General features: G+C 45.2%; 1 protein-coding gene across 4 annotated transcripts in view; it reads left to right on the forward strand.

Annotated features, from left to right (window-relative positions):
* The window catches only part of LOC146178326 (uncharacterized), a 44,245-nt gene that overhangs the window by 7,332 nt on the left and 10,866 nt on the right, over positions 1–26,047 (forward strand). For all 4 annotated transcript variants that reach the window (XM_084578143.1, XM_084578141.1, XM_084578144.1 and 1 more), the window contains exons 7-14: positions 7,138–7,234; positions 7,684–7,751; positions 8,872–8,947; positions 14,071–14,176; positions 17,945–18,047; positions 18,451–18,595; positions 21,631–21,693; positions 23,265–23,447. In XM_084578143.1, coding sequence (XP_084434269.1) covers positions 7,138–7,234; positions 7,684–7,751; positions 8,872–8,947; positions 14,071–14,176; positions 17,945–18,047; positions 18,451–18,595; positions 21,631–21,693; positions 23,265–23,447 — 841 coding nt within the window. The remainder of the gene's footprint in view (positions 1–7,137; positions 7,235–7,683; positions 7,752–8,871; positions 8,948–14,070; positions 14,177–17,944; positions 18,048–18,450; positions 18,596–21,630; positions 21,694–23,264; positions 23,448–26,047) is intronic.

Genomic DNA, 26,047 nt, shown 5'->3' on the forward strand with positions numbered 1-26,047 from the left:
CCACTCACCTGCTCTCACACACGTCCTCTCACACTCACATCTGCTAGCTCAAACTCACTCATGACTGTTCACATATACATCCACTTGCATTCACACTCATGACCACTCTCACTCACATCCACTCACACTCATGACCACTCACATTCACTTGCACTCACACTTATGACCACTCAAATTCAGATCCATTCACTTGCACACACACTCATATCCACTCACGTGTACTCACACTCATGACCACTCTCCAAGGGGTGGACAATCCTGCAATGGACAGGCCGATCACGAGAGAGGAAGTCCAGGCGGCGATAAGAGCGACAACACGAAATACAGCAGCCGGCGCAGACAAGATCAAGAACGCCTTGATTCGCAACCTCAGCGACGAGGCAATCGACCAGCTCACGGTGTACCTCAACATGCTGTGGGCAGAGGGGATGGTCCCGAAGGAGTGGAAGCACGCTGTCGTGGTTATGATACCCAAGCCCGGCAAGAAGCTTCAGATCGAGAACCTGAGACCCATTTCTCTCACGTCGTGCCTTGGCAAATTGTACGACAGAATCGTCACCAGGCGAATCCAACAATATCTAGAGGCCGAGGAGCAGTACCCGCACAGCATGTTCGGCTTCCGGGCGAACCTGTCAACGCAAGACGTCCTACTGCAGATCAAGGAAGAAATCATAGACACGGCACCCAGAACTGGCGAAAACATTATCATGGCCCTGGACATCAAAGGGGCCTTCGACAATGTTAGCCACGAAGCCATCATGGAAGGCCTAAACAACGCCAATTGCGGAAGGAGGACCCACGACTACGTAAGATCCTTCCTATCAGGACGCACAGCGACAGTGGGGTTGGGAGACCTGCGAAGCGACACCTTCACCACCCCACGAAAGGGCACGCCGCAAGGATCCGTAATCTCACCAGTGCTCTTCAACATTGCGATGATCGGACTGGCCAGAAAAGTCAGCAAGATCGATGGCATCCAGCACGCAATGTATGCCGACGACATTACGGTCTGGACGAATCGAGGCTAGCTAGGACAAAAGCAAGAGAGACTGCAGGAAGCAGCAACATGTGTAGAAGAGTACGTGAGAGAAAGGGGCCTAACCTGTGTCACGGAGAAGTCGGAACTTCTTAGGGTAGGGTCCAACCCCACCAAGGTGGACCTGACAGTAAGGTTAGAAGGCCAAAATATACCGAAAAGGGACATGATACGCATCCTAGGCATGTGGATCCAAGGAAGCAGAAGATGTACCCACACAATCAGTCTACTCAAGACGTCAACAGAACAAGTAAGCCGCATGATAAAGAGGGTATCGCAGAACAGAAGCGGGATGAAGGAAAGCGACACGATCAAGCTCGTCAAAAGCCTGATAGTCAGCAGAGTCACGTACTCGTTGCCATACCACCGCATGACCAAGAAAGACAAAGAACAGACGGAGGCGCTGCTAAGAATAGCGTACAAGACGGCACTCCACCTACCAAAAAACACATCAAATGAAAAGCTACTACAAATGGGCCTAAACAACACATTCGAAAAACTAACGGACGCCCAGCTAAGTGCGCAAATAGTCAGGCTCCAACAGACAGTCACCGGCCGCAAGCTCCTAGAGAGATTAGGACACGACGTAGAAGGGATCGTAGATAGAACAGCCACCATTCCAGACGACGTCCGTCAAACACTGGATGTCAGCCCCCTGCCGAGAAACATGGATCCCAACCTCTACGCCGCTAGAAGGCAGGCCAGGGCAGACTATGTGCAGCGGAACCTAGCCACAATGGAAAATACAGTATACACAGACGCGGCCCTATACCCATGGGACCGCAGGACCAGAAAGCTCAAAGTCGTGGCAGCAGTTGTAGACCACATGGGGGAACCAATCAGCAGTGCGACGTTAAGAAACTGTACGGTAACGGAGGGGGAGGAGGCTGCCGTAGCTCTAGCGGCGGCCGAAGGTTACCGTAGGAACAAGTCTCTCATAATCCTAACAGACTCCAAAGCAGCATGCAGGAACTACACACGGGGCAAAATAAGCAAGGAAGCGCTGAGCATCCTCCTCGAAGCAAGGCTTCCAAATAAGACCTTAAGACACAGGATTTTTCTGGATACCGGCACACACCGGGATAGAGGGTAACTCGAGGGTAGACAGCCTAGTTCGCGAGATCACGAACCGAGCAGGGCAGTCAAAAGCCCTGGAGCACCCCATAACGGTGGAACCAACGTATACAGAAATACTAAACTGCCACAGAGGGCGGAGATTCAAATACCCACCACCCCACACATCATTAACACAGCACGAGGCGGTCTGCTGGCGGAGACTGCAAGCAGGGACATTCCACAATCTATGCATACTACACAAGATGCTCCCTACACAATACAGGAACACATGTCCGTGGTGCGCGGCAACCCCCACACTATACCATATCACATGGGAATGCAAACGAAACAGAGCATTCCACAAACTAAATAACCCGAGTGCGGAACAATGGGAGGGTCTGCTGACCAGCAGCGAGCTCACGGCCCAAAGGGCACTGGTGCGGCACGCCTGCGAAGCAGCAAGACTCAGCGGTGCCCTGGAATAGGGGCGCCGACCTTGTGAAGAGGCCGAAGATATGAAGACATCGGCCCGCCGCTAAAACCAGAAACTTTTTTAGAGCAATAAATGTTTTTTCTCTCTCTCTCTCTCTCTCACATCCACTAGCACTCACACCCATGACCACTCACATCCACTCACACTCATATCCACTCATGTGCACTTGCTCTCATGATCACTGACACTCACATCTATTCGCTCGCACTCACTCATATCCACTCACATGCAGCCACTCATATCCACCCACACACATGCACTCACACTCATGCCCACTCACATCCGCTCACTCGCATTCAGACTCATTACCCCTGACACTCACTCACACTCATATCCACTCATTTGCAGTCACACTCATGACCATTCATACTCACGTCTGCTCACTCACGCTCATGCGTTGGACCAGTCATTCGCACTCACAATCACATCCACTCACTCGCACTCACACCAATATCCACTCACGTGCACTCACAGTCGTGACCACTCACACATCCACTCGCTTGCATTCACTAATGAGGGTGTGCAGATATGAGTGCACCCGTGAGTGAGTGCGCTGACATATGAACAAAGGCTGCACATGCTTTTTCTCTTGGTCACCTGCCTGCTGCTCAGCTTTTTGTATTCTCGTGAGCACATGAACAGAGTTCACTTTGCTCGTGATAATACATTGAATCCTTTTCCTCTTTTCTAGTGCAGAGGTGCTGGTAAATTATAGGTGTAAGGCTTGGGTTGTCATTGCTTACTGGTGGGGTTAGCTTTGCATTAAATTGGCTGGAAATTGCTCTACCATAACCTCGCATTAAGTGGGCATCCCTGCATGCGCAAATCACTACTACATTATAGATATTGGCATGTGGAGTTGATGAGACCATGTTAGTCTTTTTAGGTTCTCAGAAGTTCACCTTGAGTTAAGTGTCTGTAAAATCAAGCTTTGTCAGAGCCTGTGGGAATTGTTACTAGGCTGGTAAAGGGACAAGCTTAGTTGACAAAAATTGTGCTGGAAAATGTTGGTTAATACATAGTCGATGGTTTGACGGCATACCGTCTGGTCAGGAATCATTGTTGAAAATTTAATAGTCACTGACCAAGGTCAAAAAACGAAAGACGTTTCGGGAACGCTACGGCTCCCTTGTTCACAATGAATATGTGAATTGGTTAATACGTCTTGGAAAATATTATTCTAGAACCCCACATGCAACCTGTGATTAGTAACTTAGTTATGATTTTAACCTTTTCTTTTATAATAGTTGTCTTCTCTCACGAAAAGTAGGGAGGTGCAAACGTTAAAATTTTTTAATACGAATTGAGTAGGATATGAGAAAAAAATGCTTTTGAATATCTGATAGTGGAAAAAAAAAGAGCAGAAAATTAAAAAATAGCAAACATTTTTCATCTTGTTTATTTCAGAATTCTCATGGTATTTGCAAATAAAATTGAACTAGAGTTGTACAAAGGAGTATACCCTGTTGAAAAATCCAGTATAAAGTTTTATGCGGCACTCTGTATGCTGTTTTTTTTTGTACATGAAGAACCTGCATGAAGCCAAGCGGAGCTGTCATATCGCTGGTGGATAAGATAAAATCTTGTTATTTAGGGCTTCTAAGGACCAGAAAAGAAAAAAATTAGAGGGTCTCATAAATGTCTCTAAAGAGGAGAATGGCAAAAGCATACTCTTTCCTTCCCATCATTTGCTTCTCATGGTTTGCTTCTTATTGGCGTTCGCTGCTGTGCTACATATAATTATAATTGGTTTACAGGAAAGGAAAGGTGCAGTATCTGTCGCACTTTCTCCGGCAAGTGTGTTTGGATGGTACACCATCGCTCCTGTCGTGTGGCGTTCCTTGTTACACGTTCAAGTGTGGGATTGCAGATGGCAGGAACGCTAGACAAGAACACATCTTGTGGAATCTCGCAGAATATTACAGATCTCGCGCACAACTCTCGCGCATGTGATTTCGTTTTATGAGCCTAGAAAGGCTTTCGCCTTAAAATATTCAAATTGGCCGCAAGCTCAAATTATGGAATGGTTGTGAAAAAAGCTGCCAAAAACCGTTCGTGTCACTGATGAACACCTGCACGATGGTGTTGTGCATGTGAGATGAAACCCAACTGAGAATGAGGTTTTTGCCAGTTTCGTCATGTGCTTCGTTTTGCACATTACTGTCCGAAAGGCCATCTTCACAAAACAGCCCCATTGAATCTTTAGGACGGTGCAGTAGAGTTAAGCTTCGGTGCATTCGAATATTTTTGGTCTACAGGGCCTGTCCCAAAGCTCCCCGGAATTTTTTTTATGAATCATTTATTCAATCAGTTTACAATCTTTTTAGAGCTTTTCAAAGTATTCTCTCTTTGCTTCGAGGCACTATTGCCAACACATCAGAGTTCTTTTAACCTTTGGGAACAAAAAGAAATCTAGTGGTGCCAGATTGACACTGTATTGTGACTGGGCCCATGTTGCTACACCTGTTTTGGCTAGCAACTCGGAGACCACAGTGTGGCCTGATGCATTGTTATGGTGCAAGATCCAGTTGTCGCGAATTTCATTTTGGACGCATCAAACCCTGTTGCACAAGCATTTGAGCACTTCACAGTAAAACTTCTTATTCACTGCTTGTCCCTGTGGAACAAATTCACTGTGAACCACACCTTTTCTGTCAAAAATCATAATTAGCACTGCCTCCTTAATTCGCAGTCTGTTCATCTTTGCTTTTTTTCAGGCGAGGAGACTCCATGTTGTGCCATTCACTGTTCTGACGCTTTGATTCCGGATCATACTCAAAAAAAGCTATGTCTCGCCCCCTGTGATCACTCTATCCAAAAACTCTGGATCTGCTTCGTAGCCTTCATTCAGTTCCTGGCACTTCAACAAACACTTTTCCTTCGTCTCACTCATCGGTACTTTTGACGCCATTTTTTCACATACTGTCCTCATTTGAAGATCCCTTGTTAAAATGCAATGAACAATTGTTTTGGCTATTTACACTCCTCTGTAATCATCCAAACACTTAATCACCAGTCCTTGCCCAGACCTTAATGCACATTTTGCATAGAGTTGCCTGTTTGTGTGTCAACGGGCATCCTGAGCGGTTGTCGTTGTTGATGGACTTTCGAACTTCCCGGAACCTGTTGTGCCACATGAGAGTTTAGCTTTGTTTAATTGCACCATCACTGTGGGCTTTCCGAAGTATTTCAAGTGTCTCCGCCTCGTTTTTACTCTGTTTCACACAGAACTTGGTTGCTTAAGACTGCTTCAAAAACTTCTTAATTTTTTTCTATATAAGGATGCAGTAGATACCTCTGTTTTAGCATGGATCTTGTAACTTCTTGAATATTTGAACAGTTTTGAATAGAATTTTTAGTTCTTTAAATACGAATACAAGTCAAAGATATTCAATTAATATTCAAAATTTCAAATATTTGTACACCCCAACAAAATCGCTTCTGTTGCTGCTGAAAATGCTGTAAAGCTCAAGATCCTGAAAAAATTCGAGCAAAGAAGCACCAACCTTTGAGCATGCAAAGTGACGAAAAAAAATAGCAAGCAGGTGCTGGAATTCAAACTTTGTCGGCATCTGACTTCGCTTCTGTGAAGGAAAGAAGCCAACAGTCGGTGAGGCCAAGGAAACCATAGGGGATTTTTTTACGCATTTTTTGTTTTATTATCTTAAATTAGTAAAAGAATCAGTTTAGGGTGAAAGATAAACAACTTAACGAGAAGAAATATAGAGCTCGTGTTCGGTTCCCACCATCGGCAAATTGTTCCTCCTTTTACTTTGTATTTAATTATCTTTCACTCTAAACTGATTACATTACAACAAAGATTTTAGAAAAGCCCCTACGTTTTCCTTGGCCTCGCTGACTGCTGGCTTCTTTCCTTTGTGCATCATAACGGGCCCCTCACTTCCTTTTTAATTTTATACTTATTTGCTTCTGTGAAACGCATAAAAAAAAATTTGCTGGAAGATATGTATGAAACGGTATCATTTAACATCCTGGGCATGTGAATTTATTCAGCACTGTTTTATGGCCCCTTTAAGGAAAATGATTGTGCTTATCACATGTCGCAAGCAGGGCTGCCCACAGTTTGCAGTTGTCTTTTGCCACATCAGAAGAACACTGATATGTGTTCCTTCTCATTAATTTGTGCTTTTAGGTATCTTTTTATTTCTTTTTCCCCACATTGTGTAATGCAACTACAAAAGCCTTGTTGCTGTAGTGTGATAGTTGGTATCACAGGGAATGAATTTGCATCACGGTATATGCACAGGCTGTGGGGCTTGTGTTGACCAGTACTTTTTGTCGGTGCAGAAACTGACAACAGTCTCCAAGCAGTTTAGCCAATGGTGTGGTCGGTAATGATTGCCTTCAAGGGAGTCTTCTAGAAATGGCAATCCTTTCCGTCACTCCTTCAGCTGGCTTATTCAATTTCGCATAAATGCACGAGAATATGCTCTGGTGGCATAAGTACATCAATGGTACTTGGGCATCAATGATAGCTGTACTTTATGCGCACTTTTCCACAACTCTGATATTTGTTTCTTTTTTCTTGAAGTGATGAAGCGAAGAAGGAAAAAGAAAAAGAGAGTGGATTTCGGTCGATGCAAAAGAAGTTTATGAAGTCAGTGAAGGCACGCCTTACGGTTGCTCAGGTGTGTAACCTAGTGGCCTGATCTGTGCTTGTAATTGCTACTGGCATTGTCTTGTTATTTTCAGCACGGAAGTCAAAAGTACCATGCGGCTAGGTGCTACCATTAGAAAAGAGAAAAGAAAAAAGGCTTTCTTGGTTTCTTGACCCTCATTGTTAGGAGCCACCTGTTGTTGATCGGCGTGCAGTTTGTAAGGATTAGAGGGCAAGAAAGAATTTTAGTAACCATCATCACAGAAAGGTTTCTTTTTTAATTTTACTTTGTTTTAGAAAAGTGAAGGAAGGGAAGCTTTGCTTGTAGCTTCTAAGACAGCAGGTTATCTTGAGTGTAGCCAGTCACGTTGAGACCTTTGCTGCAGTTAATACACAGTTGATAGAGGGGGTGCACCTTTAAGAAATTACTGGGTCTTCTACAATGTCATAGCAAAATACCATTGCTTTAATTTTTTCCAGGTGGTTGCAGGTGTGAGGGCCCAGGGAGAGCTCACGTTTGATTTTGTTACGTTTATAATTCTTGCAGGGTGAGTACACGTCTAGATGGACTAATCGCGTTCGTCACATCTTATTTGTGCATGCAGTTTCTACCGGAAACACTCCATTATAATTATTGCGCAGTGGTATTGTGCTGCAAAGGAACCAAAGTGCATAAAATGAACTTAAATAGATGGTGATGCTAGGCATGCCATACCTTCTTTAGTAGTTAGCAGTATAGTCTTGCAGTTTATTTTCTATTTTCATGGCACGAGAAACTGACTACACCTGAAAAGCCAGTTCAAAGAGCTGCACAAAAGCAGGGAAAAAAGCCGATTATGGAATGACTGCCTACGCTCAAATGACATTAATGTACCCGGCTCATTAAATGTTTTGCACACGTATACGAGAAAACAGTTACGGGATGACCAGATCTGAGGTGATAGTTCTGTGAGAGCAGTTGAATTGACCTTTGATGATCAGTTTGGGGCTTTTATTCTAATGAGTGAGTGCTTTTTTTCTAAGGTGGTAGGCCCTACACACATGACAGGATTTATCTTTGGGGGCCGTGCAGGGCAGCAGCGGTGGGGTGAGCAGCCCTCTAGCTTGGAGCTGGGCTGGGGAAATGACTGATGTACGGTGCTTCTGGAAGGCAGCTTGTTTTCACTGCCGCATGGGCTCCTATTGAGTGGATACCTTGTAGAGGGTGGAGATAGGCGGGATGATGGCACTTCTTAAAGGCTAGGGTTGTGTGAATGGCTGGTGGATGGAACTTCTGGAGGCTGGAAGTGAGCAGAGGTTGGATAAGCAGGTGTATCTAGGGTGGTGGGTAGGCAGGTGGATGGACAAACTGCCCCAATAGCTAGGTGCTGTAGGAAGGTGCCTGCTAGGTGATGCTTCTGGAGGCTGAAGGTAGTATGTGGAGGCTGCTTGTGACTTTAATAAGGGAACCGCAGCATAGAAAAGAACAGTACATGAGAATAGTACAGGCTAGGCACAACTACAACTACCTTATTGTCAGGCTTTCTTTGAGGGGGTATGAGACAATGGATGCACTGGTGTAAAACGTTGGTTGGCCTGAGATGCCATCCATTAGAGGCTTGCTTCGTGGTATGTTTTGAGAAGAAGAGTCACTGAAGAAAGGCAATGTAATCTTGTTGTCTTTTTCAGCATGATTGCTGCTCTTGGTCTAATGGACAATAATGTGGTATCAATAATTGCTGCCATGCTGGTGTCACCGCTCATGGTAAGGCCATACCAGCACAGCTTATTTCTTTTCTGTTGTTCTTCTTTCTTAGCCTGTGTTAGTCAGTTCATTCAAAAGCTAGAGTATTGCCTTGATGTTTGACACCCACTTCCTCACGCTTTGGGTTTCATGACAACATTACTGTACAGTTTGAACAGAGAAGATTCTGTTGGAAACACTTTAGTTTAATGGAGCCAATAAACCAATATTTCTCTGAGCCTACTCATAAGCCCTGCTACTTTAAAATTTCGATGATATGATAGCTGTTGTACAAGTGCCAGATGATTCGAATTCACAAAGTTACTTGGCCATAGTACACTGTGTAGTGTGTGAAATTTGGGATGTGTTGTAGTCCATATGTAGGGGCCTAGCCGGTTAGCTTGACTGCGCTGCTGCATGCTCGCACGACGCTTGCTGCTGCTGTCACGTGTCTCTTGCTCGTGCCAGCGTTCACCTGGAATAAACCTGTCCTGTTGGCATCTCAATATGGTTTCAGAAATGGTGCAATTCCTATAATAAGCTCAGCCAGAGCTGCTTGCTCTCTTACCTACGGTAGCACACATTGCAACAGCGTCCACAGCCTCGACTGCGCAGTCGTAACATGGCATTCTTCGTCATTCAACCACCCGAAGCCTTCTTCTTTATGACGCCTGCCGACTGGCCGAAATGGAAGAAGCGGTTCGGGCGTTTCCACGTGGTTTTCGGTCTCTGCAACAAGCCAGGGTCGCACCAAGTCGACACGCTCCTTTACTTGATGGGCGATCAGACAGAAGACGTCTTTGGAACCTTCAAACTCTCCGAAGAGAACGTCGAAAACTTAGAACTCATCCTGAAGCAGTTCGACAGCTACTTCATACCATGGCGAAACGTCATCTTTGAACGGACACGCAACACAAAGGTCCAACACGACGGTGAATCAGTTGAAGACTTCATGACGGCACTTCACTCGCTTTTCAACCATTGTGAGTATGGCACCCTTCGAGAGGAACTGGTTCAAGACAGACTGGTCATCGCCATTCAAGATTAGAAATTGTCAGCGAAACTGCAGCTTGACATTGATCTTACTTTTCAGAAGGCACTTGAGTCCATCTGCAGGTCGAAAGCGTACGGCAGCAACAAGCGGAAGTTGACCCCAAAACGCTGCCATCAACAAAGTCGTATCAGGCAGACAGCACGTCAAGCATCCCACAAGCACACCTCACGTCAACAACGGCCGTGAGCACTTTGAATCAAGGCTACATCCGCGTGCAGCTGACGAAGTTCTGACATTGTATCGTTGCTGTGAAAAATACCCGGCACTCACGTTCACTATGCCTAGTGCAGTCACAGATATGCAATGGCTGCCACAAGAAGAGCCACGACGCGTCTGTTTGCAAGTCATGCCTTGTTGACATCCTTGAAGCATCAAGACCTGACAGCTAAGGCGCATTTCTCGGAATCATCTCGTCCTGCGATACTTGACGTGGGAGGCAACCATCCTCGTGCAAAGCCAAGCTATCAAATTCAAGATAGTCACACTCGCCGATGAATCTGTCCTCCCTACCACGACTTTCAATATGCTCCGACATCAGCCTCTGTTGTCATGTGCTTGGCAGCTCTATGGTCCTGATGGGAAACTTCTCGTAGCCAAAAGCATAGTGTGTCTTCAACTCGCCTACCATGACATGAAATGCTCTAAGACGTCTATGTGTTGGAAGATGTCCACACTCACTCGACAAGCCTGCCGTAAAAGACTTGCAGATGCTAGCCTTCGTCAGTGCCATCGCAAGGAAGGTGAGCCCAAGAGACAAATTTCCTTTGTTGTTTCAAGGCCCCGGCAAGTTACCAAGAGAGCACCACATTCGCCTGCGCTAATGTGCGAAACCATTTGCTTTGAGCTCCCCTCGCCGCATACCAATTCCGCTCCACCTGAAAATAAGGCTTGAACTGCAGTGAATGGAATATATTGATGTCATTCATGATGTCATTAATGTCAAGAACTACCGGCCTGCAACTAAGGCGACTGTCGCACCTTCCGAGTCTAACCCCCGAAGAGCGGGATAGTCACTTTGTCGGACGAATAAAAGTTCTCTCTCTATTGATGTCATTTCACTGTTGATGAGCCAACTAAACGGTGTGCACCTATCATGGTAGTCCAAAAGTCAAACGGTGATGTTAGAATCTGCGTGGACTTCACTGAACTCAAGTTACTTCCTCAGAGAGTGGCATCCGATTCCGTCCGTCAAGCATACTCTCAGGCTGCTTCACAGGACCACGGTGTTTTCGAAGCTCGATGCCAATTCAGGTTTCTGGCAGATACCCCTCAGTGAAGACAAGAAGCTGACTACCTTCATCACGCCATTCAGGAGGTTTTTCTTTAACAAGCTTCCCTTTGTCGCGTCTGCTCCCGAGCACTTTAAGAAGCAGATATCAAGGATCCTGAAACGTGTCAATAGAGTTGTGTGTCATATGGGCGACATCATTACTTGGGGCTCAGCTGAAACAGAGCATGAGACACTTCGCACCAGTCTTCAACGACTCACTGAGGCAGGTGTCACGCCTAAAGAGAAAAAGTGCCTGTTTCACCTCGACCAGCACACATTCTTGGGTCACAAGCTTGACCAGCACAGAATCAAACCCAACCGAAAAAAGGTTAAAGCCATCTTAAAAGTGACCAGTGCCACTGATAGAAGCGAGTGGCAAAGGATGCTCGGAATGGCTACATGTCTTTCCTGCTTTGTACCCTACCTTGCAGACACGCTTTGGCCTCATACTTGTTTGCTGTAAAAAAAAAAGGAATTCGTTTACCACCTTCCTCAACAACAACTGTTCGACAAATGGAAGCAGCTATTTTCATCTCACCTAGCGCTAGGAGTGTACGATCCTGCTAAGAAGACAGTGGTCAGTGCAGACGCTTCTTCCTTTGGATTAGGGTCAGTGACCCGACAGAAACAGACCAGCGACAAGTTTTTAGTCATCGCCTATGCCTCCCTGCTGCTATCTGACATAGAGAAACACTGTGTGCAAATAGAGAAAAAGGCTCTTGCCTTGGTTTGGGCTTGCGGAAAAATCATTGATTGCCTTGTCTGCAAGCCATTCACAATCGAAGCAGACCACAAGCCGTTTGTACCAATATTTATGTCAAAACATATTGATGACCTTACACTGTGGCTACAAATACTTAAAGTATGAATTATAAGGTACCAGTATGAAGTGGTATAGGTCCCTGGAAAAGAACGCTTCGTGGCCGACACGCTTTCCAGAACACCTGTGCAGGAGACTGGCGACTTAGAGCTAGAGAGCGACATCGATGCTTTTATCCGCTGCCTGAGGACAAACCTCCCCATTATGCAGCATTGCCTTGAGTGGCTTAAAGAAACCCAGAAAAAAGATTGCGCGTGTTTATATCTTTGAGAACTCTGCATGAAAGCCTGGCCTTCCCGATGAGGTTTATCTCTTGACAAAAGAACCTTTTACGAGCATCGTCAACCCACCATAGAGGACGATCTGCTTCTCTATGCAGCTCGTGAGGTTGTCCCACTCGCGTGCAAGGAAGAAATTTTGTGTCTTTTGCACAAAGGTCACTTCAGCATCAACAAGATGCAGGCCCGAGCTAAGAACTCCATTTGGTGGCCTACAGTGGCCAAAGACATCGCAATCACCATAAAACATTGTCAAAAATGTGTGAAGACGTCCAGCAGCCGGCCGGAAAGTGCCCCTTCAAAGCACAAGACCATGGGAGATAGTTGCAGTGGACGTGTTCTTCTTCAATAGCCACTGGTGGTTAATTGTAAAAGATTATTAGTTTAGATACTCAGAACTGACTTGTCTAGAGAAACTATCCTCGATTACAGTGACCAGTCACTGCAAATCAATTTATGCTCGACACAGAATTCCAGAGGTGGTGGTCTCCCACAATGGTCCGCAGTTCTCGTCAGCTGGCTTCACGAAGTTTGCTCAGGAATACGGGTTTAAACACCAAACATCAAGCCCACACTACCCTCAGAGCAATGGTCCCGCCAAGGCTGCTGTGAAAATCATAAAAACTTCAATGAAGAAGACCCAAGGTCTGTACTTGACCCTCTTATCCTACAGGTCAACTACACTGAAAAATGGCTCCAGTCCCTCTAACTATTGATGGGGAGGTGGTTGCAGACAAAGCTTCCTCTAACTGCTGAAGTCTTGTTCCCCATTTGCCTGATGTCATTAAACAAATTTCGAAACCAAATACCGCGAACAGCAGTGGAGAAATTACGATGACATGGTGTACGGCAACTTCCGACTCTTCTTGAAGGTGATGAAGCCTTGGGTTACAGATATAAAGCAAAAATGAATGTGGTGGAGCCCACAAAAGAGCCCAGATCATGTATGATTGACACCTGGAACGGCACTGTAGGGCGAAATCAAACCCATCTTATCCCCTTTCTCAAGCCTGCAGAAGAGCAGAGAGGCAACCAAGACGTCATATATGAGGCATCTCAGTATGGCGACACACACACAGACAAGGCATTAACATTCCCCAGGATTTCAGTTTCTCCGGGAGATTCACAAACAACTTGCGCTGTTGCCTCCCACTAGCACACCAGGTGTAGACGTTTCATCATTCCTCCCAAGAGATTGCTTTTCTGTCGGGAGATGTTGTGGGCAGTAGCCACGTGTAGCCACATATTGTGGCTAGGCCGGTTAGCTTGGTTGCGACGCTTGCTGCAGCTGTCATGAGTCTCATGCTAGTGCCAGTATTTGCCTGGACTTAATCTGTCCTGTTGGCATCTCAACAGGATGTGCCAAACACACTTTTGCGTCGCTGTTGATACAAATGTGGGAACCATGACTTCACGCCAAAACATTGAGCAATGGTTGGCTTCAAATGAATCCCGTCAGGCATAAACAGAACTACAAAAATTCATTTTTGTTGCTTCGACATAGGAGTCTCATTCATTTTTTGGATATATTATAAATATCTTTCACCACCATTTGAGATTCATAATACTATGGCAGCCCCGAGTAACTGTACTGACAGGATCACTGTGCAATTTTCTTTTTCTTTGCGTTCACTTGGGAGGTGAATTTTAAGCTTGTTTTAGATTTTGATTGCACTACGGCCACTTCTTATGCATTGCCTCTTTTTCTCTCTACCATCAAAGGGGCCCATAATGGCAATAACGTTTGGCATCATAGTTCGTGACACGGCTCTTACCAAGGTTGGCTTGAAGACGGAACTGATCGGCCTTTTCATCTGCCTGCTCTTTGGTGAGTTTGTCGACAAGAGTATTGATCATTATTTGATTGTCTGATACGTCTAATGCCACTCATGAAAGTGTGTGCTTGTGCATATGGAGACTTATTCACTTAGAGCACAGTAATGGCTATGCTAGGGATGTTAAATGTTTTTGGAACTAAACTCTATTTTGTTAAGACCAAAACAGCCCGGAAGAATTGAGTTATCTTGATTATCTTCTGATGAGCCAGCTGTCCGATAACTGGCAGAGTACCTAGGCTAAAACACTAATTGGTCAGACAGGTTTAAAGAAAGTCCCCTCTTTCAAACCAGTTAATATCCATTTCAGTTCTGGATGCAGTAAAACTAGATGAATATTTTTCTCACCTGGCTTCCCCTACAAACCATTTAAGCATGTTAAAGGGCAACTCTGGTGGTTCTTTGAAACTCGAATATTCTGCTAAAATTTTTACTGTAGGTTTTCCTCTCCACCCTGATGCATTTTACCAGATTTGGGTGCCATGCGACTATTCATTCACGCGCAACACAATTTTAAAATTTGCAATTTTTCGCGGCTTCAGTTGAGACTATTTCTGCGAGCAGCACTGTGTTTGTGATATCTGTACACTCCCCGCTAGTGTTACTATCTCCGCTATCGTTACTGTACACTCCCCACGTGATCATTAAATCTTGAGTCCGATATTAGGCTATCTCAGGCATTTTATGTAATGCGTCATGATTTTAATATAGTTCATTTTCAACCTTCCAATGCACGTGCGAGTGTTTTTCCAATACTGTATGTGACGTCACCGTTTCTTCAACTGGAACGTCGTTTCTGGCCATGAAACCGGTATCAGTTTTGGTTTTCTGTTCCTCCTTTTTAGCACTTTGGACCACTAAAATGCGATGAGGCGAGAGACATTATAATGCAATTAATTGTAGCCCTCCACTACAGCACCTCTATCTCCCTTTCTTCTCTCACTCCTACCTTCCTGCCTTCCTTTATGGTGTGATACATGTGTCCGCGGAGAATTGTGACAGATACTGTGCCTTTTCTATCCTGTAAATCAATTTGAAATGCTGCTGATGCCTGCTGTACTAACGCCTCCTGGACATCTGGGTCTGCTTCTGTTTGCTGTGTAGTGCGGCGTTTGAGGAAGCGCCAAATGAAAGATGCCGCAGGGACGCCTGTATCGGACGCCCGGCGAGGTCAGCTTCATATATTCATGAATTGCCTGGTGACCTCATGACCTGTGGTGACGGTACATTGCGCACCGTACATTGCGCACGGTACATGGCGCACCCCTTGTCAAACACAACCAGCATTTCACTGAAGGCATCAAAAGGTCACCGGCACCCTTGTTGTTGTTGTTGTGGCTGTAGGAAGAAGGAAAAGAAATTGCACAGCCTGCTACTGGCTCTGTAGTTGAGCCACTTCCGCTGCCTCGTGCGAACAGCAGAAAGAAAAAAAGTAGAGAAAAAGGAAAAAGAAGAGGGAGAAAAAGACGCGCGCGCCGCAACAGCCATCGTCCACCACCTAAGGGATGGCGGATTAAAGTTCACCGGCGTTCTATAATTTGTTTACAGGAAAGGAATGGCGCAGTATCTATCACTCGCGGAATCCCGATATTGTCCTCATGGTAGACAAGGGGAATTATGAAGAGCGTTTCACGATCCGGGGCGTGGCACAGTTGGTAAAGCTCTGGGCTGGGGATCCAAGGGATGGAGGTTCGATTCTCGGTAGAGACCACGTTTACTAATTTATTTTTAACTCTCACTCTCGAAAGCGTGTCACCTTTGCTGACAACCTTCTCCTAACAACGATGAGGCATTAAAGGCTTTCGCCTTATATAGTTCTACTTGGAATTTCGAAAAACGGCTTTTTGTGTTGGAGTCAAGATACACCAAGGAATGTAGTGCAGTCAAAAACTAAAAATAATGAAAAACCACTGGAGTTGCCCTTTAACGTCCCTGCCTTCCCTCTGCCCCTTTTATTTATGTATAATTAGGCATGAGTAATAGCAGCTGCCTTGAAGCCTTTGCTGAATAGAGCATTAGTCGAAACAGTATGTGTCTTCTACAGCGGGGCAAAAATCACTTGTTTTGTGTTTGACACAGAGCAAGTGCTATATTGTCTTGCTATTTTCTTTTATTCTATTCACGTTTTGTGTCCACAGGTTCGTACATGACTGAGATACTACTGCCTACATACGGCTCTATTTCTGCACTTGTGGGCACTGTAAATTGCGGAAGTCTGAAAAATATTGCGCATAACGATATTGAGCCAGGCGTCTAATAGGAATGCAGGAATCTTTTTTCCTTTTTGTATTTAATGCATGGCTACATTTTTACACAATATTTCTTGTATGGTTGTGGTGAGCGTCAACTTTCATTCTTTCAAGTGCCAAAAATATGTACATTTCTTGACATAACAGCTTAATAACAGAATTGTGTGAAAAGAAGTATGATTGGAATCTTGAAAATCTTGTTGAGCCACGAAATGGGTATATGAGGATGACATAAATTGCATAAATGATCATCGGGGAACGTTGAGCAACTTTTTCTGTGCAATCTTTGACTGCCCCTTACAAAAATTCGAAGTTGTGAAAATTTTCTCTCCTCTGGGCCATAAACCACGCCTGAAGAGGTTACATGGGACTTGCCGTGACAGCTCAGCGGCTTTGGCATTTGGATGCTGAACCCAAGGTGAAATTCATAAAACACCCGAGTGTCGTGAAATGTCAGCGCAATCCCGAGACTCTCATATCTCCATGTTTAGCTTTGTAGCACTGAACTCAGCATGCCATGCCATACCATCTTTTTATATATGTATAGAACAAAGGTGCCCTACATTTATGCTATGTAGTCTAATGGCAGATTCGAATGTTGGTTATTGATGCATTCATTGCAAATTTGAAGAAAATGCGTACGTGATGTCCTTGTACTCCTGTGTCTTATATCATTGGCTGCAGTTCATGCTCTGATGTGATGTAGTTGATGTTTTTTGTGGGATGTAACTTTTATTGTATAGTTTTTCTTTGTGCTCACTCCTGCTTGGAGTCATGTGACTCTGCAGTATTGTCAATAAATAAATAAATAAATCGTGCTACGTGATTGGGGGGGTGCTATCTCTCATCAGTCATCAGTTATTAGTGCTGCAAAAGCCCTCTTATTGTAGGATGTTTTCATGGAAAATCACACAAGTTATTGCTTACTGACGTCACCTTTGAGTTCCAAAGACTATAAAATCCAGAAGCGAAAGGCCTTAGCTGTGGCACGCAATGATATTGTACCGAGAGCTACATTGGCCACAGTCTCGCTATTTTGCCGTACCTGTCCGAAGAGCGAAGAAAGAAGAAGACAGATAACTCGGTAGTTGGTAGAGGCGAATGAAAACAGCGAGTTACTAGGGCAGAAGGTTCATTCGAACGTTGTGACGGTGGTGTGCCCCAGAGCTCGATGTAGAGACGATGTCATACCACTAGAAGTCTTCTACACCCGAATGAGAATGGTCAACGACGAGAGGCAAGGGGTGCTCATACGTGAAGTGATTCCCCTATGACATAAATCAGGCTGAAGCCATAGAGTAAACTACTATGTGCAAAAGCCGTGTCCTTACTTTCAAGCCGAACCAAAGAGTAGCCATGCGGATTGCTCTCGCGTAACTCCAGGTTTAACCGCAAGAAAAACCACAGCTTAGCTTTTTTTACACATATTTAAGCTCTTCGATATTTATGCTCATTGGTGTTATTGTGTACAGACAGGGTGTTGTGATGCAGAACTGTTTGCCTTGTTTGCAGGCTTTTTCTTTGGCCTTCTGAATGCCTTCTGGGGTGACATACCGCCTTACGAAGGCACAAGCTGGAGCCCATCGCGTTGGCCCAACCCTGAGATGAGCTCCAGGTAGGAGGGTGCATAAAGTACACACTTTATGCGCAAGCTTCAAATCCTTGTAATGAGCGGCCTGCCAGAGGGCACATGCTATGACACTGACTGACTTTACTCATCTTCACCCATGGAAGGTGCTGCTGGTAGCACGCCGTTGAGCAGAATACGTAGCAACTGAAACAAGACACACATTGACTGAAAAATGCCCTGAAACCAAAAGCGTTCTTTATTCAAAACTATTACACCCCTGCTTTCTTTCTCTGGTGTACACCACTGTTAACCAAAAAGAAACTAATAAGAAGCATGTATTCTCTTGTGCTTTTCTTGGCTCTCTTTGTGTGAGAGAGTACTGTTTTGACAAATTCCTCAGTACTACTGTTTTCTTTCTTTTTTTTTTTTTTTTTTTCTTGTCCTCCAGGGGTCACTGGCGAAGCCTATGGGTGGGCTCGCTGGTAGCCTTGCCCTCTGGGGGCGGGGTGGCCATGGCCATCCTGGGTGGAAATTCTGCCTGCCTGGTGGGCGTGGCCATTTCAGCCTCCCTGCTGCCGCCCATCATCAACAGCGTCAGTATTAAACAGTGCCGAAAGTTGGGCGAGTTGGTGAAAGTTCATGATGAAAAATAGCGCGAAAAGTACACGAAGGACGGATGGACGGCACGGACAAGCGCTTGTTCGTGTCGTCCATCCGTCCTTTGTGTACTGTTTGCGCTGTTTTTCATCATGAGCGTCAGTATTGGTTCCAATGTGTGCCGTAGTTGGTTTGCTAGGCTATTATACAGTCTTAGTTCAGGAGATGTACAATCTTGACCTGGTTCTTGCCCCTAGAGTTAAATTGTTGGAAAAATTGGTCTTCGAGCTGGTCAATAAAATGTGCTAACCAGGGTATTCTCTGGTTGCATCAATAAATATTGAACCATCATTATTGTCACAGTAAAAAGTAGGACGCTTAGAAGGGCTTGTTGAGCTGGCTGTTATATGCTCAGGAAGAGCAGTGTTCTTAGGTAGCCTTCCTGGCTGGCACGCAGGCAGTATACTAGGCCTGTTTTTTCCGTACATGCAATTCAGTATTGCATTTGCAGTAGAAATAAAAAATAAAATCTAAATTTATTTCTAAGAAAAGAAGAGCATGGTATCTGCCACACTTCCCTGTGGTGTAAGGGAAGCAAGGAAGATGGGAGCGAAAGAGAAAGGAGATGCTGTAGTGGAGGGTTGCGGAGTAATTTCGACCACCTGGGGATCTTTATTGTGCACTGGCATTGCACAGCACACGGACGCCTCTCATTCTCGCCTCCTATTTCTTAGACTTAACAGGAAAGAAATCTTGTAGCTTGGCTGAGGGAGAACTTGATAAAGTACTGAAAGGAAATTGTTAGCAAAAAGCGCGTTACTGGTGGTTTCTAGTAGCCAGCAAAACATGTTTTCATTCTAAACGCCACTTCATTTCATTGTGAATGGCAAATGTGCACTTCGGAGTACTTGTGCACATGTTTAACATTAAATGAGTATAGACACCAAATTTTGAAGCGTCAGAAGGAATGCGGTTGCTTTTCTGGGTATACAGAGATGCACCTCAATTAATCCCAACCTCTCGTTTTGCCTCGAACATATTTTAATTTGATTTTAAGTACTACAAGCAAAGCAAAGACTCTGTTTTTTAAAACCCATCGACAGTAACATCTCTGTGACGAAAACGTGTACATAGGTAAACAACATGAAGTTGTCAAACACCTGTGAGCAGGTGTTTTTCAGTCAGCAGAGCAAAGAGCAGTGACGACACAGGATAGCTCACCGTGTCTGTCCTGTCTGTATTGACTGGGCTCGCCAGGGAAAGCTCTATTCTTCTGCTCACTTGAATCGATGGCTTTTCACACTGTCTTCGTGGCTGCGTGTTACAATTACTTTACCTGGCATCGATTTCGCGATCGGCGTGTTTCTCAAGCGCAATGCTTGGGCATACTTTGTGCGCGCGCACAGACACACCGCAAAAGGGCAGCACAATTTATTTACTCGTATCATCGACACCGCACTCGTGCAACTTGAACCTGGTGTGCATTAACTGCCGTACTCGGGTCCCAAGAGCATTCCTACACAAGTGCACAGCTTTCAGCAACGGCGCCGCCCGCTGGCGCGCCGGGAGACGTGAACATAGAAGCGGCAGTGAACGGCGCTTCGAATGGGCTAACGCTGTAATAGACGTTGGGCTTTCGCGCTGCTTTACTGGGAAGCCTATCGCATAAAAAATACAATCTTGATTCGCAAGACGCCTTCAGCAGCAGAGCTTGCAGACGTCAGGCGAGTCGCACCGGACAGTAGCAGCAAATGGCTGTGGAAAAAAAAGCTCGCTTGTATCGCTGTAGTCACTCTACCAGCACCTCAGTATTGCTCAAACAATCCTCCCAATTTATTCGTTATTCATGGTCCTTTATTCATGTATGGATTGTTATGCACGCGAATAAACAGTGATCAGCGATCGATTACCGATAGCGGAGGCTATCGGAGCCGATCGCAGCGGCCATGGCTTTGCATGCCCAGATTGCCTTGACAGTGCCAGATGGCGCCACATGCTTGGACGGCACCACTCAGGTCTGCCGCTTCGGGACCAATCAGCTCGTGAGAAGGCGTGAGCATGGGCAGCATGGGAGCCGTGCTATTTTCGCATGGTAGCAGGTCACGGTGGCTGACGTCTGATCGGGCCACGTTTTTTTTCTTACTGCTAAAACTTTTTTTTTTTTGGACGCCAGCTTGGAGCTTACAGCGCCAGCAAATCAGGCTGAGAGAGCAGCATCTTCACTGTAATCAGTATGTTCAACATTTGTAACCAGCTGATATTTCCTGCACACCAACCGTCAAGCTTTCGTGGCTGCTGTTGATTCCTGCTTTTCACTTGAGTAGCTGGCGAGTGGGTCGAAATCAAAGTGCTTGGCAATGTCAATAACATCCATGCTATCGGCAAAGCAACATCGGTGATGCTATCCGCGAAACAACAACTGCTCGATGACAATATTTTTTTGCATGGGCGATCGCAAGCAGATGAAAAATGCTACCCGTATGCGTCATTAGATTGTGTATGTACGTGTCACCAGTCTTGCCAGCAGAAGGCACTCGTGTGGCGCGCGCTCGCATTTTTGGCATCATCATGCACTCGTGCTCGGAGAGCTCGAAACCGAAACCGATTCTGATAAATGCACTGATAATTAATTAATTGAACCGTGTTGGGCCTTTTTGTGTCGCAGTCCCTCTGTTTTAGACCATCGTGGATCATTTAAAGCAAAAATATCGAAGCAGAAAATGTGTGTCTATACTGCTTTAAGAATGGTAACTGGTGAGGTAGAGTTCATTAAAAATGCAACATTGTCATGTATGATGAGGTACACAGAAGAGGCTCTCTCTTTGAAAGCTACATTTTTGAAAGCATGCCACTGGCAAAGTTCCTGCGTTCTCAGTAACATTACCAGGCAAGCTGTACTTGGGAAATACGTGCTGGCATCATGAGTACTGTGCAACATGGAAGTTGCCTGTTTCTGACAGATCACCAATTTTCCTTATGTTTTTTTTTTTTTTCTTCTTTTCATGATCACCAATAACACGCCTCCTCTCAGGGCATCCTATGGTCGTTGTCCTTGGTGAAAGTATTCAAGTCACTGTCTCAAGATCCTGTTCAGGTATGCTTCTTCATTTCTGTGTCGACAGCTTTTTATGACGGCATTTCTTTGTTAGCTGCTTGGGGCTGCATTTCAGCAGCTGTGGTTCCATCTGGAATAGGAGCGAGTATTTGGTTGGGGTATTTGATGTGCACTCAGAGATGTCATGAATGGCGTGCCCTTGTAGTAAGCCCAGAGCATATACTCTCCTTGGATATGGAGTCGGCACTCTTGTAGTAGAACCATGTGCGGTTATATTCCTGACAGCTGTTTTTTCACAGCCGCTTCTAGATCGGCTGCAATCCCACTCTTTTCCATAGAAACCCAAGCACAACAAACTTAGTTGCGATATCTTAATTGCAGCAGTGTTCTTGCATGGTAAATCAAGAAAGTCACATAGTGGGATAATACTTTACCCCGTGCTAGCATTTTTGGCAGCCTGAGTTCATTGTGCTTGGCATGGTGACAGCACACCGGTCAAAACAGGCACGCTTTATTGATGCCCGAATGCCTGCACCTTCTGGTGCGGGGTGTTTCTGCGTGCTGGACCCGCACCTGTGTCTTGTGCTCTTAGGCCACCTGCAGTTCTGTTGCTGCTGCAGTGTCCTAGGCACAAAAGCAAAACTATGCGCCAGCAGAGGTTGACTCAGGGGGCTTCTGTTTTTGTCACCCCCTTACTTTTTAGTTGTGTACAGCATAAAGGACATGATTCCTATATTCTAATAAATGAGGACTGAATAGGGTTACAGCTGCCACTAAGTGCACACACACTGCAACTTTGCCCGCTCCACACAGCTTGTGTCCCTTGCTACTGCTGCTGCCTCCCTTCCACCAATGGGGGCCCATAAAGATGGGAGAGCCATCGAAGAGCATATCAGGAGTTCCGCGTCTGTAAAATGATTGCAAGGGCTGCAAAGGCTTGCAAATTCCAAAGTAGCATAAGCTTAGCTTGCAGGAAATAAAAATAAAATTGCTGCAGACAACAGTGTACAATTTTTTTGCAATCCGTATTCAGCTACTTTGTTTCTGGGCTGATACTTCATTTTTTCTGCAGAGCCATGAAAACTACAACAGTGGGGTCCTGCTGTACTCAGTTGTGAAGACTGTAGTGATACCAATGGCAACTTTTTTTGTTTTATAGAATTAAAAACAGTATGGCAGCAAACATTATTGTGATGTAGCTGTGTCGTTAGAGAAGAAGGAGAAATGATGCTCATGTAGTCAGGAGCTTGGCACTGCTGCGTGTAGCACTCAAAGGGCTCAACAGAAAGTTTCTTCCAGCTCTACTCTGCTCTACAAAAAGAAAAATGAAAATTGGCTCTGAGGAATTCAGGAAACGGTGCCGTAACTGTGTCACCTCTCAGTGGACACCTCAGCTGAGCTATGAGGCAAAGAATGGAGGAGAATAGAAAGAAGGAAGAGAGAAAAAGAGGTGCCATGTAGTGGAGGGCTTCAAAATAACTTCCACCCCCTGGGGTTCTTTGACATGCACTAGTGTCACGCACTACACGGATGCCTTCGCCATTCTCCTCCGCTCGGAGATGGCATTGATGAGCATATTGCGCTGCATAGTCCTTGTTTTCCCTGCTCAGGTCAACGTCACAGGAGACATTGTGACGGTGCCTCCGGCTTTCATGGCACCGCGCGACTATGTTCCTTACTACTTCGACGAGTACAACATGCACAAGGAGTGTGCTGTGCTGGGAGTCATCTCCTTCTGCCTGACTGTGGTCAACATCTTCTGCATCATCCTGTCGGGCATCCTTGTTCTCAAGGTGCGCTGTCTGTAGTCTCACGACACGACAATGTGACCATAATTAGTCCTATTTGATCAGCACACACTTTGCTGTAGCTCTCTAATGAATTGATGCTGTGTTCATGCAATTGCTGAATGCGATTGCGTCCACTTGAGCAAAGCCAGGCAGGCACCAGGAAATTCACTGAGCTTTCTTCAAATTAAGCTCCTAGACCTGTAGTCAGATACAACTCAAGAACACAGTGGCAGACAGGACCCAGAGGAGGCCCTCCAGTCTGTGGTGTACCTGCTATTTGGCTGTGATTTCACAATGTGGGATGACATCATTAGAACCGGTTGATGCCATTGGCTGGAGGGCCTCCTTTGAGGGGCATGAGTCATTGCAGCTACCGAGTTGTATCCAGCTCTAGTAGCTGAAAAATCTTAGTGGCTGTATGTAGCTGGAGGTTTGAACCCAGTGCCTCCACACAGTTATTCTGCCTACTGAGCCTGTTGAAATGGCTGGGCAGATGGCTGGGTGAACAGGGTTACCAATTATGTTTTTATTATCTTGTGAGCTTTGTTAACACATACGGGGATGGTTTTCTGAAATACTAGTTGTGTAGTGATGGTAGCACACAGGCATTCAGGTGAAAAATGTTAAAGGAGGCAAGCTCTCTGTCAAGAAAACTCAAGCCCACAAACAACGAAAGAGACATGGTGCTGAGTATAGCAGATGAACACAACTGTGGGTGTTTGAAGCACCTCGTGGGATCAACGTCCAGTCCCTGTTTACACCAGTTATCTTGTGGTTTAGCTTATTTGGGCTAATGCCCTTGCAGTAGGATAGAATGAAATGTGTGTACTGTGGGTGGCACTGTGATGTCTTGTGTCATTTGATACTATCAGGCATTTTACAAACACAATCTAAATACCTAAGCTGAATCTTCTGCTTAGTGAAGCATGAAAGTGGACACGTATAAAGAATTAGCCTGAGGTTGACTGCGCTGCTACGAACCACAACAATCTTTATTTGATGCTTTCAACAGCTGCCAGCACACGGCCTTATCTCTTTGATTACTTTGCTTTTACCGCACAGAACAGTCTTGTTTTCTTTGTTCACACTTAGTGTCACCGAAACGCGGCTATATCATTTTCTTTGTATGTAGTATCTGGAATGATTTCAGTCGCGTGCGTCTGTTTCTACATTTTCCCACGTTGTTCTAGTTTTCTATGTCGGTTTTATCTGGATGGTTCTTCGCTGACTTTAAAGTGAGCACTGACAAGGGCAACGGGTATTTGTAGTTCGATGACCAATGAGCACCCTTTTGCTGCTATCGCCACCACCGAGTTGCTTAGTTGTTTGAGGGTATAAGTCAGCCCAATAAAGTGTTCTTTCATTACCACACCAGTCTCTTTGTTGGTTGCAGACAGCATTGTCTCTACCACGTGACAGTACAGTAGAATCTCATTTATACTGTAGAGTGCCTCTACACGTCGTGGTGGTCAAGCTGAAGGCGACACACTACAGCATGCGCTTGCCCAGCGCTAGACAGGATGCTGCGGCTGCAGGACCAAACACCACTAGTGCACAGCCCCACTCTCTCATGGTAGAGCGGGACGAGTCAATATATTTTAAGGATACCAGACACAGTCTTCTGTCTGGTTCTTGTACGCCACAATATGTTCCCGGTTCATACTATCAAAACTGTGGGCAGTAAAACATCTCCAATACTATTCCCGGATAACATGATTTTCCGGCTACTACGTTCAAAATTTCGACACACTGGGGCCATATATTACGCTCACGACTTGAGAAAAACTGATCAGCGCTCAACCGCCACAGTTGTTTTCCTGTAGTGTCTAGGTGCAATGGGGTGAAGCATCAAAGAAAGCCAACGAGCCAGCATACAAGGCACCAATTCCCAGCAAAAACGTGACTTCATGATGGGAAATGCAGTGTCTTCTTTGCAGTGCCTTAAGGGCATAGGGAGGAACCATTCTAAAACTATTCGCTTGCATACGAGCGGGCCAGGTCTAGAGGAAGCAGCATGGTCAGAAACTTGGAAATTGTAAACCATCACGATGGCCTCTCCACATGCCACTGCTGTAAGGGTACGAAGCATCCAGAAACAACCAAGAAAGCGATTTCGGCTCGTCATTCTTTCTACAAACTGGATTTGTTACTTAATCTCTTCCGTGCTAAGGACAACGCAAATGCAGACTAAATTCTGCGAAAGCTAAAAAAGGAGCTTTGCATACTTGATATCTATAAGTGCTAATCTACACTTTTATGCAGTGAAAGTCTCAATTCTAAATGCCTTTGTACCTCATTCAGCAGTTAATTTTTTTTAAATAAGTGGTTCGGATTATACGTTTTCATGGACAATACATTTTTTCGGCATTTTGAAAAAAACGTATGAACAAAGTTTTATTCTATATGTACTAGGCATTCTGCATGCATTCAGTAAAACAAGGCAGTCGGTTTGCGTAATTCAAATCTCTGCATCTTGGAACTTGCCATAGTTAAATTAAGTATATCGCAGGCATTTCTTTTATTTTAAATGAAAGCAGGGTAGGTGCCCATAGTCTACAAATTGTGTATATATTAGAATTTTTTGTACTGATAGAATAGTAACC

This window comes from Amblyomma maculatum, chromosome 9 (genome assembly GCF_055883805.1).
Source record: "Amblyomma maculatum isolate TAMU_Amacu chromosome 9, ASM5588380v1, whole genome shotgun sequence".
In the NCBI taxonomy this organism is placed as follows: Eukaryota; Metazoa; Arthropoda; class Arachnida; order Ixodida; family Ixodidae; genus Amblyomma; species Amblyomma maculatum.